Source organism: Syngnathus typhle, linkage group LG17 (genome assembly GCF_033458585.1).
Source record: "Syngnathus typhle isolate RoL2023-S1 ecotype Sweden linkage group LG17, RoL_Styp_1.0, whole genome shotgun sequence".
Classification (NCBI taxonomy): Eukaryota; Metazoa; Chordata; class Actinopteri; order Syngnathiformes; family Syngnathidae; genus Syngnathus; species Syngnathus typhle.
This window is the reverse complement of record NC_083754.1, coordinates 8,611,619-8,628,911: the sequence shown is the minus strand read 5'-3', so window position 1 is coordinate 8,628,911 and position 17,293 is coordinate 8,611,619. Positions and strand designations below refer to the sequence as shown.

The window sequence follows — 17,293 nt, the reverse complement described above, 5'->3', positions numbered from 1 at the left end:
TTCAAGTACTGCCACCCGGCGCGGTTCATTTTCATTCTGCATTATGTTTGATGCAATAATCAACTTTTCTCTCATTTAACAGTCCACTTGAAAGGCGGTGTCTCCTGTCTTCATGTCTGCTAACATGCTAACCACAGTACATCCCAGTGTGTCCCGTCTTGTTGTAGGCTTTTGATGGCAGGATGACTAACGGCTGCATTAGCGTCTGTTGACTGTTGCTTCCAGCCGGCGGCATTACAACGCAACAGCTGCATCAGCCATCTTACTACAAGGCAAGTTGGAACACGGTCAGACTGCACGAGAGCTACATAACATGAGGTAATACCAGACACAAACATGAGTTCCAGGAACTATCAGTCTCTAACTCGTACTTCCCTGAACTAAAAGTTGCCAATCAGATATGTTTCTATGCTGCCCCTTACCCCCAAAGGGTCAGGTTCCGGAACCCCTAAAAAGTACCTCCCATTGTGTCCAAAGTACTATCTCTCTAGCATGATCTTCTTTTAGCCATGGACAGTCAGATACTCAGGCTCCCACAGAAAAGTTCCTGGACCTCTTAAAAGTACGCCACCTCAAACAAGGTCTTCTTTTGACCCTGACCTTTGACACACAATGAATCATTTTGCTCCTTTAAAAGTTTGTCGTAAAGTTTCTGCTGCCAAAAAGCGCCTGTACTTGTTCTGGAGGGGGTCCTGACGCGCACTCACACGTACATAAACACACACATGCACGCACACACACACGCCGGATGTGTCTTCCAGCTGTGCTTGCAGGGGAATGCTGAGGGGGTAAAGAGGAAAATGTGCTGCTTTTAGATTTTTTTTTGTGGGGCAATAAAGTTAGTAATGACACACGCGCACATGCACACACACACACACGCACACACACACACACGCACACACTAACTAAAGACTGTGGATGAAGTTGAATACGGCGAGCTCACAGGCGGCAAGAATCGGGATACAAAGAACAAGAGAGTCCTGCAGCTGTTTAAGGAGCTAAAAGAGAGAAGCAGGGTCTAAGTGAAGAAAGAAAAAAGGAGGTAGAGGACAGAGGGAGGAGGAGCGAGGCGGCTTGTGGGGGGAGCAGGAAGAGGAGGCCAACTCATCTGACACAAGCGCAAAAGAGCCAAAGGGACGGGAGACGATCGGGAGCGGCACCGTGCAACCGCCGCTTGTAAAAGTCCAGAAGACAAGAGCAGGATTTAAAAAAAATAAATAAAATAGGTCAAAGATTGCCTGGGAAGTGACCACGTTGACAAAATAGAAGAAGAAAACTTGCAAAGTAAGTATCTGTTTTTTCCGTGTGTGTGCGTGTGCTGAGTTATGTCTGACAGATGAAAACGGGGGCAAGGGGGGGGGGGGGAGTTAACGTGACGCCCGCTTGGCTGCGGGATTCGAGCTCGCTCGGTTGCCGGGAAGCACCACAGGAACTTTTTTTCAATTACTCCGAAAGTTCAGAATTCAATTCAGGAATCTTACCCTACTTTTGTCTCATTTGGGGCCTCTGCAATCATCTGCAAAAAATGAACTTGGCATGCATTGAAAAAAAAAAGTTCAAGTTGAGGCCTCTGGACGTGAAAACCAAAGCTTATTAGTGCCACTTTGCTTTGTGTGTCGAAGCCTATTTGAACTGCAACAAGACCGCTTTTAAAAATTCGACAATTTAGCCTTGGATGTCTGATGACAAGATAGCGATATAAGTACGAGGACGTTTATGAGCCGTTTCATGCAACTTGGTGTCTAACGCACGAATGCCAAATCAGATTCCAATTCGGGACTTTATACATACTAGTTCACTTCCAAAACAAGTCAAGTAATGACACGTGTCATAAATGTTACAATGTTTTCAGGTAGTAGCAAAACACTTCCCTGGTTAATTTTCATAATTCTGTCAACTGTTGGTCTGTAAATCAAGCTGAACCAACTCTAACAAGAGTCTATTTTAAAAAAAAAAACAGTTTACTGTTGGATTGCTGACAGTGATGACACAAGTAATTTGTATAAAGATGATGCTACGAGCTGTAGCAACCCGCTTTTGTGTTTAATTCGGCCTGATACAGTATCCCATCGACTTAATATAAACAGGTGACTTAAAACCTGCAACAGTGCCATCTAAAAGTTGTACTCCATTCCCGCCTTGTCGATACAACACAGGAAGTGGAGGTCAGGGTTCAGATGCACAACAATTCATGACCTCCGTTGGGGTTATCTCACTCTCACCAGAGAACGTGAGCGAGACAAACGGGGCGAGGCGCAGAGCATATGATGATGCGGGGAAAGAGCCTTGGTCCTCTGGCTGGGAAGATGGATGCTATGTTAGCATTAGCAAACGTGGGAATCAAGTTGAATTTGGACAGGAAGTCGCTACTCGCACGTTCCCACCGGTTCTATTTTTAGCCTCACTGAGTTGAAAATTGGCTGATTTGAATATAACAAAACCTGATTTATCTACGCGGCCATGACAGGCTGCTTAGCGGCTAGCAAAGTTAACGTCATGGGATGATTGTGCTTGGGGTGACTGGAGTTATGTGATTTGGTGATTTTTTTTTACTTGTTTGTTTGTTCAAATTAAGCTTGTTAAAAGCAGTTGACACATTGAGCAATGCATCCTTAGTGGCATTTATTGACATCAGATTTGATTGGCTAGCTAGCTATAGGTGACATGACACTAATGAAACACTGCTTCCTCTACAGGCACCAAAATGTCGACGCTGCCAGCCAACAACCGTGAGGATGTGAACAATCACAGCTTCTGGATGGTAAGATGATGTTGAGTATTGTTTTCCAAAGTAAAATCAGACGTGTGTATATGTGTGTGCGTGTGTGTTTATAATGGAGTTTAAACACATGACAAGTGTCGTCTGCCTCGAAGGCTGCAGCACTCTTTTAGCTAACAAGGTGTTCTTTGTTGAAACGTAAGTGGAAGTCCGCCATTATGACTCAGAAGCTGGAAGGAGGATTTGCTCCTGATTGTGTTTCACGTGACACAAATGTTGAATCAAAATCACGTTAGAATCAAACTACTTCCTGCTTTTTCAGTTTTCATGCGGGATGAGAAAATAGTTTGGCTTTTGGCAACGTGACATTCATTAGAGAGGCTCCCCCCTCCCCCTTCTTTGTTTCCAGTTAGCATGCTACGCTAAACTAATTGGATGCAGCTCACAGTTGAGACACAAGAAGCACTGTGCCTCCAAGTCATCGCCTGTTCCCTGAGTGTGCAGCCATTCCCTTAATGCACACTCCATTTCATTTTAGATACCAATTGTTACCAAGTTATCATTTTATTAATCCTCATTATTATTTATTTTTATTTATTATTAGTAATATATATTTCAACATATATATTGAAATATATATATATATTTTATTATTATTATTATTTTTTTTTTTTTAAAGAGGAACATAATTCTGCTATATGTTAGCATTCTTACAACTAGCATGTTATCATTCGTTAATCACTACAGTCATGCAAATCATGTATAGCTTGTATCAGTGATGTTGCCAAGCATTGTTGCGGAGCACAAAGAGAGCCCAAAACATGCACATAAACACACACACACCAGAACATGTCTATTAGCATTGGACTAGTCAGGGTAGCCTTCGAGACTTCCCAGAATCCCTTGCAAGCACAATGTAGAACCTCTGCTGCTGCTAGCTTGCTAGCATCTGCCAACTGGTTTTGGGCTGTGTTGTTTCCGTTGGCCCGTCGGCAGATTCCTCAGCTGGTTCTGTTTAAGGAAGACACACTCGCATGCACACGCACACGCACACGCACGCACACACACACACACACACACACACACGCACACACACAAACACACACACACACACTGTGAAGCCCTTACTAAAACAGACTACGAGAAGAAAATCTAGCAAATAGACAAACCAATGGCAATGACAATGGGATTGCCACATTGTATTTTACATTTGAAAGACTCTGAAGGACGTTTATCTATAATTTATCTCAATCCTATGCGAATTTTCTGTGATGTTATGAAAAGGTGACTGCTGGAAGACTCGAAGTATGCCAGGAAACTTTGGACTGTGACGTCCAAGCTCCACATCCACAATCTGGCCTCACTTGCTCTTTTCTTGGGCTTTGTGACTTTTGGCGTCCTCTGGTGGCTGCACTAGTAACAGCAGACCCAGACACCACATGAAAGAAATGTCTTAACATTGAATGGCATCCCGCAGAACTCTGACCTTTTCATTCGCAGCCAAGATGAGGAACACTTGATTTTGAAGGTCTGGTCTCTTTGTCTTTGTAGCCTGGCAACTACCAGCGCACGGTACGACGCACGGAGGACACCTTCCAGGCGTGCGGCGACCTGGCAACATGCATCCAGGAGCGAGCCCGAGTGGAACGTCAGTACGCGATGCAGCTAAGCGAGTGGAGCAACAAGTGGAAGCCGCACGTGGACTCCAGTGAGTTACTCACCACTCATACTGTCTCTTGTCACTAAAACTTCTCTCAAGACCAGCACATTCACTGAATGAGAACCTACCCTCTGGCTAAAATCTTTCCTTAGGCCTAGGATATTTTCTTGAAACCTAAACTTTGTAAAGACTTAGCAGGGTTTGACCTTCCTCTTCCTCAGGTCCCCTGTATGGGTCCCTGCTGAAGGCCTGGCAGTGTTTTCTGTCTTCAACTGACCGTCTGGCGTCTCTGCACGCGTCCATCTGCCGCTCCCTGGTGACCGAGGATGCCGAAAGGCTGAGGACTTGGCAGAAGGATGCTTTCACCAAGAAGATCTTTGGGGGTTTCAAGGAGGCCCAGGACGCCGAGACCGGCTATGCCAGAACACAGAAGCCTTGGACCAAACGCCTCAAAAAGGTTAGCAGAAGTCACAATATTCAAAGTTAAAAAAAATCAAAAAACAGTGGAAAATTACAAAGGTTAAGAAAAGCTTTTGATTTTGATTTTTGTTTTATCAGTTGGACAAAGCCAGGCGGGCGTACCACAAGGCGAGCCGCAAGGAACATGTCGCCCGGGAGCGCGAGTCGCAGGCACGAGCCAATCAGAACATGGCGGCGGACAAGCAGAAGAAGATTCAGGAAGACCGAGAGATAGTGCAGCAGGAGACACACAAGGTAAGGCCGTAAAATAATTGCCCGTTGTCATTTTTCCATTTTGCTGGTTGTTAATCAAATTAGTCTCATGAAATAATTGCTTAATCGATTTATTGTAAATAATCGAATCAATCAAAATGGTTAAACGAGAGAACAGAGCATTTTGGATGTGGCCGGTGGACCATGGTGTCCCCACCCCTGCTTTGGTACACCAGAAGTCCCTTTTAAGGGCGTGGCGCTTCCATGTGTATGTCAGGTGCGAGCCCGCTATGAGAAAGTACTGGAGGAGACCAATCGCTACGCCCCTCGCTACATGGAGGAGATGGAGGCCATCTTTGAGCAGTCACAGGAGGAGGAGCGCAAGAGGATTGTCTTCCTCAAGCAAGCCCTCCTCTCTTTCAACAAGCACCTCGACGTCACCGCCAACGATAGGTAGCCCGCCACACCCGGTCTGTTCAAATCCTGAGTGTTGTTCATTCAAAAGACCTTCGTGCAACTTCAGAAGACAGCACTGTATTTCAAGGGAACTCCCCCAAATTCAAAAGTAGCTGACATTAAACGTCATTCATTTAAATCAGTGCTTCTCAATTATTTTCTGTTATGCCCCCGCCCCTAGCAAGAAGAAAACTATTCGCGCCCCCCCCCCTCCCCACCGTGACTATCCTAACTTGTCTTGTAAGTCGTAAAATGTTGCACTGTCGCAAACGTCACAGAAGTAACAATGAGAGCGCCACTGCCCCCTGCTGTGAAAATGCGCAATTACACTTTGATCTAGTACTGCCAAAAAAAAAGCCTGTTCCCCTGGGTCACACGCGACCCCCAGGTATAGCACCGCGCCCCCCAAGGCGCCCCACTATTTGAGAAGCACTGATTTAAATGAACTTCCAAGGTACTGCTGTATATCTTAAATGAATTTCTGGGGTAGCACTGTGTATTCAAATGAACTTCAAGGGTACCACTGCATATCTTCAAGATCTTCACTCAAAAGCACCACTGTGTATGTAAATAAATGCAGCATTTATAACCGGCCTGCTCTCCCAACTTCCCACCTGTGTCGGGCTAACAGGAAAATAAAATTCCTCCCTGCTCATAAATACATGCCGGTCAGCACTTAATGAAATTAATAATTCATCATCTGCACGTTGATCAACAACATCAATCGCTCTCGTTTTTGTCATTGCGCAGCGCAAAGGAAGTTTACAGCCAGCTACGCGAGACGGTGGCGGCCATCGACGAGCTCGAGGACCTCCGGTGGTGGAAGAACACGCACGGGCCCGGCATGCCCACCGATTGGCCGCACTTCCAGGTGCTTCTCAAGGCTAAATGCTAAGCCTTTAAATGGGAACCACACGCACTAAACTATTGACAGGCATGAGCTGGTTAATTAGCCTCCACGAGCAAACATTAAACACATAGCTATAAAGTTAATGCATGTTCTAGGGTTTGGCAGAACATGCTAGTTGTGAGCTAACATTTACTTATGCTAACATGCTAATCATGGTGTTGTTTTTTTGTTATTGAATTGATGTTCAGGAATGGATTCCTGAGAAAAAAAACAAAAAAGGGAAGGAGGTGGTTGGAGAGAAAGTAACATTAGAGAAGAGGTAAAGAAATTGAACGTAGAAATTACTAGACATTAAGATGATGATTAAGAAATGTTCAATAACAAATTTTTCTTTAGCGCAAAGATTATCGGTGTGAGAGTGAGAGCCTTGTATGACTACGTCGGCCAGGAAACGGATGAACTCTCCTTCAAAGCTGGTGAACATCATTGCCAACTTTGTTTTTTGCATTTGTGCTTGACAAACAAAAACGTTACAATCATTTTTGTAGGCGAAGAGTTCTTGAAGACAGAGGAAGAGGACGACCAAGGATGGTGTAGGGGGGTGAAGGACGGTGGCCTGGAGGGACTTTATCCCGCTAATTACGTGGAGGTGGTTTAGTGGGAAAAATCATATTTAATTGAGTTGATAATTTGTCTCCTGTGGATGTTTGGTTTGTAAAAACAAATGCTGTACAAAAAAGTAGCTGTTAGCCAAAGATCTGTGAACATTTTAACATGCAGAGATTACGATTTTTGTTTTCTAGAAGATTAACCATAGCGATCACAAATTTTTCCTTTCATGAGGAAATTCCGTTCCAAAGTTCTATTCCGAAGTTAGGTTTTGTCACAAATGTTGAGTGTGTGTTATGAAGTTACATCACAAAGTTTCACCACAAAATCACGTCAAAAACGGTGTGTGATGAAGGTATGTTGCAAATATGTTACGAATCTATATTTTGGCCGCATGCTACAAAGGTACATTATGAAGTAACGTTTTGAAGCTGCAATAGAAGTTTGTTTCTAATGGACGCTTCAAATGTACATCATTGAATTCACATTACTACAGTACGTTATGAAGGTACATTATTTCAAGCACATTTGTGATGCTAACGAGTGCCAAGCTGTTAGTTTAGCAAGGAATACCACTTTTGGAAAACGTGTTCCTTTAAATATATATCTATAAATCGTATCTGTTACTTTATGAATGTCTATGTATAAGAAAGTTGCATTCCGCTTTGGTCTTAACCACTAGGCTATGTGTGTGTAAACCCCCAACTATTTTTTTTTTTTTTAGGAAATAAACTTATGAAACGCCCATGTGTGAGTCATGGCGCCGTCACAATTGGGACTCTCCACTCGTGCATGCAAACGCACCCAGAGACACTCAGGGTCACCACGCGGGTGACAGCAGGTCAAACGTTGCTCTTTATCCAGACATCACTAGTCGACTCACGAGTGCCTCTGACGTTCACATTTGGCCGCCAGCCTTGCATCAACGATGACGAATCGCCTTGCTCCAACACGCACGCACGCGCACACACACACACACGACTGTCGATGCTTTTACTGCCTCACAGCAAAAAACGTCCACTCAAGGTCGCAAATGTAATTTGTTTCCCCTTTCTAAATGCGGATTTAATTTACGCTAATGATCATCCTGAAATAGTCTTTCGTGATCTTATGTAAAGCATTTTGAAACAATTGCACTTGCGTTTTTAAAGTGCTCTATGAATAAAGTTGAGTCTTTGAGTCGCCTCACTCTTGATAATAAAGCCTCCGTGCCTGTCAAGTTGAGTGCTTCCGGAATGCGAGCTGCACTCAAGGAGCTGTGATGATGAAGCGTCCTAGTGAACAAAATGAATAAAAGGTCTTGTGACACCTTGAAAACAATTGTTTAAGTGCACCGCTTCATGGCAGCCAAGTGGCGAGTGGATGGAGACGTCACCTCAATTATTTTGTTTGCGGGAACGTTCACGAGGCCTGACAAGCATAGTTGATGACCGGAGTGCGTGTTTTTCTTTTTGTCTGCCAGCGACAACTTTGCTGGCCTCTTGGCCTCCGTCCACTGAAGCCTTTAAATTGTATTAATGTCAATGTCTCTACTTTTTGTCTATGCTATACTTTTTTAGAAAGACCTACGGACAGGTTGCTCCTCTAAGGAAGGGGCACAGTATGGCACTGGGAAAAAAAAGATGTGTTTTGTAGCGTTGCTTACTACAACAGAAATTACCGTATGGTGGTCCTGATGGGACAAACTCAAGTAAACATTATCCAGCAGAGGGCGCTATGACATCAACAGCCTCAGTGAGGCCGCGAGGCGGCATCTTGCCGACGGGGCGGCAGGCTGGCTGACGGCCTAATGGGAAAATGTCTTTATTCCCTCATCTCTCACGCACCGACTGCACGGAACTTTGCGTCGCCATGGCGACGGTGAGCGACCGAGGCGGCGCCGTAATTAAGAGAGCAGCAGAGCTCGCTGGGGTGACTCCTTACATTCGCAGTAAGTCAATGAAGGGGTGTGTGTGTGTTTATGTGTGTGTTTGTGCATGTGTGTGCGTGAATGCTGCATGTAACATATATGATGATGCGCCTATAATGTGTGTGTGTGTGTGTGTGTAGGTGCGTGTGTATGCGTGTGTTCGTGTGTGTAGGTGTGTATGCGTGTGTGCGTGTTGGGGATATTAGTCATCGTTTGAGTTATGAAAGACTGCAACTTTTATACTGATACATGTCACATGCAGGTAATTACACACACTGAGACACAAACCTGCATAAACACTTACAAAACCACACACGTGCACACTATCAAACTTTGGCGATCCAACACACACACACACACACACACACACACACACACACACACACACATTGTTAGTGTAAGCCTGCTGCCCTTTTGTTAATTAATTAACTTACAATTTGGCATTTGTGGCACCCACACACACACCTTGGTCCTCTGGAGTGGGTTGTGCTGCACCCTCGTGACACTCGCTCTTTGTGCCTCATTTGTGGTCGTCCGCAGGGATCCATCCCTGGTTGCGGTGCATTCAAGTGAAGGAGATTTGCGTGGGATATTTTTGTGCTCAGCAGGTGGACAAGTGGTAGCAATCTTTTTTTTTCCTCTGGACAGCTTTCTTGTTCCTGGTTGTTGATGATGTTCTCATTGCAGTTTGCCGCTTTTCTTGTTCTTGCCAACCTGACTCGTGCCCTCACTGCTCGAGTGTTGTTCGCCGGCCCGCTGGACTTTTTCTTGCCTCGGGTGTGAATTTCCACAAAGATGATGTTCAAGAGTCCCATTCTGGAGCCAGGCAATGTGCCCATACCTCAGCAAGGTGGCGAGATGTTGGGGGACTCTTTAGTGTGATAAGTCTGGGTGTGCGTGTGTTTGTGTGTGTGTGCATATGTATACTGTATATCAGGGGTGCCCAAACTTTTTCCTGTGAGGGCCACATAACCTTTCCCTTCTCTGATGGGGGGCCGGTGTCAGTTTGTAACAGAAAAAGTGTGACGATCGTAGGGGAGCTTAAAAAATTTATTGTTTTCCAGAAAGCCACACATAACAAATAACGGTTATTTAATAACCCTTTCCAGGTTCTTTACAGAAAAAAAGTCAGGAAACAAATAATAACACTATTAATGAAATAAATAATAACTAAATAACCCTCTCTGAGTTCTTCACAGAAAAAACAGGAAATAAATAATAACTAAATAACTCTCTCTGGGTTCTTCATAGAAAAAAAAAACATGGAACATTAATTTTCTGTTGTGCCATGCACAATCTTAACAGATAAAAGTTCAGCTCAGTTGTCAGAGCAGAATCTCTCTGACGTATATGAGCAGTCTCTTAAAGTTCTTGTGTTCCTTCCTTATGATCCTTTTGTAAATTCCAGTAGGCTTGTAGACACCGCTGTCTTTTTTGTTAAAGTTTGCTAGTGCGTCATAGTCTTGAGTAAAATTTGTTGTGGCAATTCTTAGGCGAGATCCGAGGTGTTGGTCCGTTTACCTCGATCTGTGACGGGTTGATGTTGACGTTCATGTGGCTGAACGTCACGTCGCGTACGTCGAGCCAAATTGGCCACTCTCTTTTAAACGCTCGCCACTGTGTCCACCTTGCTTTTCCTTGGGCGACTCATTTTAATGGAAGGATTCCAGGGGAAGGTTTGTGGGTGGCTTTAGCGCAAAACTGCATCTGAAAGCTCAGCGCGCGAATTACAAGAATGCTGTCGTCACAGCCCACGCTCTAAATTCGGGACTGATACAAATAGAGCGCGAGTGCGCCATGTCCGTACACGCACTTGTGAGTGTGCACCGAGCTTTCTAACACGGCTTCCGGTAGTAAATGCGCAGGCGAGCGCTTCCCCATCTACTGGGGAAACGCAGTCATTGCAGGCAAAATGACCCCAAAAAAAAGTTTAATAATACAATTCGTTCAGGGTTGGCGGGCCGGATTAAACGGTCCCGTGGGCCGTATCCGGCCCGCGGGCCGTAGTTTGGTGACCCCTGCTGTATATTGTTAGAGAATCTGTTTGTGTCTGTTAGCGTTAGTGTGTGAACGTGTTCGCGTGGGTGTGTGCGTAGGAGTCTGTGTATGCGTGTATGGCGTGTAGGTTTGTGTGCCTGTAGAAATGTGTGTGTGTTAAAATGTTAATGTGTGTGTGTGTGTGTGTGTGTAGGATGGGTAGCTAGAAGTCTGCACGCGTGTGTGTTTGCATTCACCTATACAACTCTCAAGGGGTTCAGCAGTCAAGCAGGGCAAATGAACCCTTTGTTGTTTTTTTCACTTCCACAGCCTGAGGTGCACACGCAAGCACGCTCACAAACACACACAGACACACGCACACACACACACACACGCCCGTTGTGGCCAGGTTAGGACCCGGCGGGCCACTGAAGCGCACCGGGATGCGTGATGACTGCGGCGTTCCAGGTGAGGGAACGTGTTTGCTGCGCTGCTGTCAAGCACAGGAAACATCACAGCTCAAGAAAACAAACAGGCGGATACGATTACTCCGTGCAGGTAACGCACCAACTGCACACGTCTCATTTTAAAAGTCCTCTATTAGTGTCTTCAATCATGAAAAACGCAATTAGCGTTGTGAACAAGTCAAAACGTAGAAAGAAGAATATTATGAAGATGGGGAAAGGGAGGAGAGGTGGCTTCTGGCAGCGAGAAGGTTAACCGACACTTGAGCATCCGGCAGCCAGATGGTCGTGCGGCGCGCTTATTAGAGCAACACACACACACACACACACAAAGCGTTGCCACATCAGCATGGCGTCGTGTTAACAACGTTGAGCACCATTCCCAAGTCGTTTACATCCTTTTCATTTCCTGGTCTCAGTCTGATGCTCACAGCTAACTGGCTGCCATTGTATGGCGCCTCGTTAGCCGCGCCCAACCAATCGTGCGACACCTTGCACTCGTGTTTGCGGCAGGGACGTACGTCCAAAAAGCGTTCAAGATGTACAATAACACAGCCCCCCCCCACTCGTTTTTTCATGAGCCGGGCCTTCTTGGAGCCCCCCAATACCCCCTGAAACTTCCCCACAACCTCCCATCTCAATTTAATGTGTTTGGGAAAACGTTTAATTCTCCCTCAAGGCAAAGTGCTTTGCTGGCGTGGCCCGACGATTCAAACGCCAGAAAAGTGCAGCCGGCTTTTCCACAGCGCTCGTTTGACCGTGTCACTGCATGATGACAACAACAAGCAGATGAATTACAGCAATAACACCAAGCAGTAACAAGCGCACCAGGAAAAAGAACAGGAACAAGAAGATGAGAGACAGAAGTAGGTAAATCAGCAGCATCAATAAGAACATCAGAAACAGGAAAAAGAACATCAGACACCAGAACCCCAGAAACACGAACAACAGGAAGACAACAGTCACACACAAGAACGTCACCAACAAAGAGTAGAAGAACAACAACGAGAACTTGGACAGTAGTGAACGCAACAGGCACAAGAACAGCAGCAAAAGCTACTTAAACAAGAGAAACACATGCAACTGGAACAAGAACACTAAAAGCAATAGCAAGAACATGAGCACCGACAGCTTCAAGAAGGGCAGCCAAAAAGGAGTAGCAGGCGGCAGCTATCGGAAGAACAATAACACAGAAGCAGTCACAGACGCGTGATTTACGCATGAGGAACAGGCCCCGCGGGATGAGATTGGTCTCCCGGCTCCCACAGAGACAAACGATGACACGAGGCCAGCGCGAGAAAAATATCATGTCACGGAAGGCAAACGTGCGTATAAAGTAGCCGCTAACTCGCTAACGCTAAATCTTTCACGACCCCTTCTAAGCCCAAAAAAAGGTCTTCCGACCTCGCGTTATAAAACAAAGCATTTGGATGGCAGGTGCTGGCGAAGTTGTCTTGGTGAAGCCTCATGTGGCTCAACAAACAAAAGCATTTGTTGTCATGTTTGGTAAATATTTTCCCTTGATTGTTTTACCGTCCAAAAATATTGCATTCTATAGATCCGTGTTTTGCGTTCTTTCAAGGAATACATTCAAAAGACCCCCACTCCCCCGGCAGACATAAGTGGGGAGTAAAAAGAAATAAAAAGTGAGTGACGGGTAACGGGGGAGTCGCGACAGACGCGCTGAAGCGAACGGAAGCGGTGGGCGATCAGAGAGAAGGATGGTTGTCACGGCAACGGGCGATTACGAGCAAAAAAAGACTTATGGGAGAGCCGACGGCAGACATGACGTGCTGACGCCAGAAAAGGGGATCGTGTCAGGTGGGAAGGTGGAGGTTGCGGTGGGGGAGAGGCGGGGCCTGGGGGGGGGGGGGGCTCTTAAGAGACAAGAGGCCTCGGCCAGCCAAGTGTACTTAAAGCCTTTCGCTGGCTCAGGAGTTCTTCACTGTCAGGGATCCATAAAAGTGGAAGGCAGGCAGCAAGGGGTTGGTGAAGGTCAAAACCAGTTCAAAAGATCAACAAAATAAACAAAAGGATCAGTCGCAGTCACATTGCTACTCGCCAGACTGTGAGACGAGACATTCGATTTATTGATATTATGGTATTGTTGTGCTGATATCTGTGTCATAATATAATCGTGATGCTAAGCATTTTGTGATATTCATGGTAACATGCATGAAGTTGCGAATTATGTTGTAATATCAGAATGTATAGTTGATTTGCTAAATGATTGAGGGTTAGACTCTGAACCGTGATGAACTTGTTTTTACACTTGTCTGTCTGCTTATTTGGTAAAAGCGTCACGATGGAACGGATTATTTCGACAAGGCTGGTTAGCCGTGGTGGCTATTAATCATTTGGAGACCTTTAGCGTGCTGACGCTACCTAAGCGCTAACAGTTGCTATAAAGGTCATCAGTCTTTTACTTTTAACTGGTGTTGCCATGGTGACAGATGGTCTACAGTTGCTGTCTAATATGTTTACCTGCGACTAACTTCCCTGTTTGAGTGACACTTGCAGCATCATACGACTGTACTCGTCATTGCGCAATATCACCGGTATTGTGATACAAGCTGGGCCGCACGCTAGCTATATGTTGTAATACTAGCTGCGTAGCATTATCCTGACATACACAGTAATCCCTCGTTTATCGCGGATAATTGGTTCCAAAAACCACCATAAGTGAAATCCGCGAAGTACGGCCACCAACAAAAAGTACTGGGAAGGCTAACGAGTTAGCGGGAAGATGCTAATTCGCGAAAACGGACTTCTAAAGGAATGGAAACCAACATTTGGATCAATACTACATTGTGCTAAAGGTTAGACACGTTTCCTCAATTTAGAAGTTTTATTTTGTCTTTTAAATGTTTTTTGAATTTGGAAAAAAAAATCCACAATGTAGTGAAGCCGCAATAAACGAAACGCGAAGTAGCGAGGGATCACTGTACTGGCAAGAGCAGGCGGAGCAGACGGATGGACACGGTTGTTGATGATGATGATGTCATCCATCTGTCTGGGAGTGACAGACCGACGGCGTGTTAATATGTCAATGCTGGCTGCTAATTGACTTTCGGAACAACTCCTGAAGTTGTTGTACTTCCATTATCTCACATGAACAGCAGCGGCTTCCACTTCTTACAGCATTGGGGTTTTTGGGGGGAGGGGGGGGGCGTTTAATTACCCACCGGTGGAAAGTTTGCAGAGTGCAGTTTGCATAAAGTGGACCTAATAACAGACATAATAACTTTCTATGCGTGACTCCTCTTCCTGCATCTTGTATTACTGTAGTGGCCCGAATATAAGAAGACCCTGATTATAAGACGACCCCCTCTTTTTCAAGACTCAAGACTTTTTGAACACCAGTTTTAATTTTTATTCAGAAAATAATTACAGTACATCTGAAACAAATGATTATAACAATATATTCAAGAGAAAACGATTGTTATTTTGCCTCATTCAAATCATGCAAAAACTGTCTATCACATCTTAATATCTGAACATTTAAATATGTAAACTAAAGTACAATCACATTTGTAAATGAAGGGCTTCTGGGTTTTGAAATGTAAATGAACCAATCTACTGTGATAAAACAACTAAATTGCAATAAATGCATTAACCATCAAAGTGAAGTCTAACCCTCACTGTAGTCTTGAAACAAATCTGAATAAGAAAAAACATTGCAATAAAAGAATGCAAACTGGTTTAAACTTGACAGTAGCTGAGATCTCTCTCTTTTTTTCTTTGTGACAGGGGTTTCCTTTGGCCAGCATTCGCTTTAAAGATATCTGGCGCCATCTAGCGTTGTGAATGGGCATAATGTCTAGACCCCGAATATAAGAAAGACAACTCCCACTTTTTCAGTCTTATTTCAATGCAAAAAACACCGTCTTATATTCGGGCCAATACGGTAATAGTAAAGTTTTCCCAAAAGAGTGGAACCTGTTAAAGCTACAAATGTAACCATTCTCTGATACGAGCTGCTCTGTGATATTAGCGCTATCACGATACTTGGTGTTTCGTGATACTCACAGTATGACATGGGATTGCAAGACTATTGATATTTAGCTTTACTTTTTTAGAGCAGATTGGTTTTTCTTAAAAGTGCTGGTACCCCGGCAGTTGTTTGCAAAAGAGTACAAACGAAGCTCCTAGGTTGGTTGTTGCCTGTTTTTTTTCTCTCTTTCTCTGCTCACAATTCCATTATCTGACTCCCCATGGTCTTCATCATCAGCAGCCTCCTCTTCCTCTCCTGCTGTCTCTGTTGAGTTTCTCACTGTGTGTTGTGACAAGTGGTGTAGGTCACCGTTTAGCCACAATTAGCACACAATCATGGCCGTACACTTCAGGGGTACAAAAAACAGCATACGGCAAAAAAAAAAAAAACGAACATGATTGATAAATTCCTATGTCTTTTTTGAGACTTTTCGCGGCTCTGCAGGATGCTACCGAGTCAAATCGGTTGCCAGGGCTGCCGGTGCTCACTGGCAACCCACTGCTGGGCTGGCAGCAACCACCACTTCCTGTTTATGTCGTGAGTGACGGGTCGCCGAGTCTGCCTGACAGCTCGTTAGCGAGGAGGTAGCCGTCAGTCATCAGGCCCAAAAAAATGAAAGGCGATGCTGAGACGATAGCCATTTTCAGTGGTCGCTTTATTAGCCTGCACGTGTTACGATAGAGTCTTCCCTTTTGCTTGTCAGAGACAGAGCAGGTGTACCTAATCCAGTGTCCATCGCCTGCAGTGAGGAGTCGCCCATGTTCAACACGCATTGTCGCCATCATAGCATGTCGCATGCATGCGAGGATGGCGGCAGAGGGGCGTCTTGAGGGGGCAAACGCGCCACTTTTCTACCGCTTACATAACCACAGAGCAGGCTGACGCCGGGCCCAAAGCCTTCAGGTCGACTTCGGGTCCCCTCTCTGCAGGGACGCTGCCCCCTCCCTCTGCTGCCCCCTCCCCCCAACCGTCTAATCACTTTGTCCGATAACTCTGATGAGATTTCTCCTGATGGATGCTGCATGTTACGGAGACGGACATCTCGCTGACATTCCAATTACATTTTCCTCACAGCCTGATCAACAAATCAAATCAGATTCTCTCCAGGAAAACAGACGCAACGGCGCCGTGCGAACACAAAGCAAACGCGCTGGCCTCGTTAGCCTCGGTGAGATGTTAGCAGCTGACTTTGACTTTGAGCTTCAATGAAATAAGCAATGACGACTTGTGCGGCTTTTTCACTTTGGCTTCACTTGCTTGTGATCAACATGTGTGCTGGATTCGGAATCATTTGGTGAGGTTTCCAGTCGTAACAGTATCGAGATACCAGTTGTATCGTGAAACTCCCAATATATCATTGTCATAGTATATTGGTTCCAATTGTATTGTGATACTGGCTATATCATGATATTAATTGTGTCGTAATACGAGGCATAACGTTGTTCTATACAGGCTAGGAATATTCATATTGATTGCATCAGGATACGAGCAGCATCTTCACCCTACTTGTATCGTAATACTCGTCGTATTGTGTCACTAGTAGCATTGACGAATGAAGTGTACTTTTATGTAGCTGTATCATGAATCTGGCTGTATTATAGTACTGGCTGTATCATAATACTTGGTATTCCATGCTACCAGCTATACAGTGAACTTGTATCATGATACTTGTTGTATTGCGATATTAGTAAGTATAGTTGTATACTGGGGTAGCATAGTCTTAATTGTATTGCGATGCCATAAGTTTCCCAAGACCAGCTGTATCATGTTACCCGTGTATCATGGTACTAGTTGTATTGTCATACTAGCTATAATCGTGCTACAAAAAGCTTGAAAGTGGGCAGTTTATCGGGCAATTTAACGGCACAACTGTATCATGATGATACAGCTGTATCGACCTAACAGTGTCGTGACACCAGCTGTATAGTGGCACTCGTAATTCCACTAACTATACTGGAACCACACACGCACATGCACACACGC

The 17,293-nt window shown here is 44.9% G+C and overlaps 1 protein-coding gene across 1 annotated transcript; it reads left to right on the top strand.

Moving 5' to 3' along the window:
- Positions 1 to 871: 871 nt before the first annotated feature.
- On the top strand, positions 872 to 7,711 carry si:ch211-51c14.1 (protein kinase C and casein kinase substrate in neurons protein 2). Its single transcript, XM_061303468.1, has 10 exons — positions 872 to 1,284; positions 2,697 to 2,761; positions 4,271 to 4,427; positions 4,601 to 4,836; positions 4,938 to 5,093; positions 5,329 to 5,504; positions 6,258 to 6,378; positions 6,606 to 6,676; positions 6,754 to 6,833; positions 6,906 to 7,711. The coding sequence occupies exons 2-10, from the start codon at positions 2,705 to 2,707 to the stop codon at positions 7,013 to 7,015; spliced, it is 1,164 nt and encodes a 387-aa protein (XP_061159452.1). The 5' UTR covers positions 872 to 1,284; positions 2,697 to 2,704; the 3' UTR covers positions 7,016 to 7,711.
- Positions 7,712 to 17,293: the final 9,582 nt, after the last annotated feature.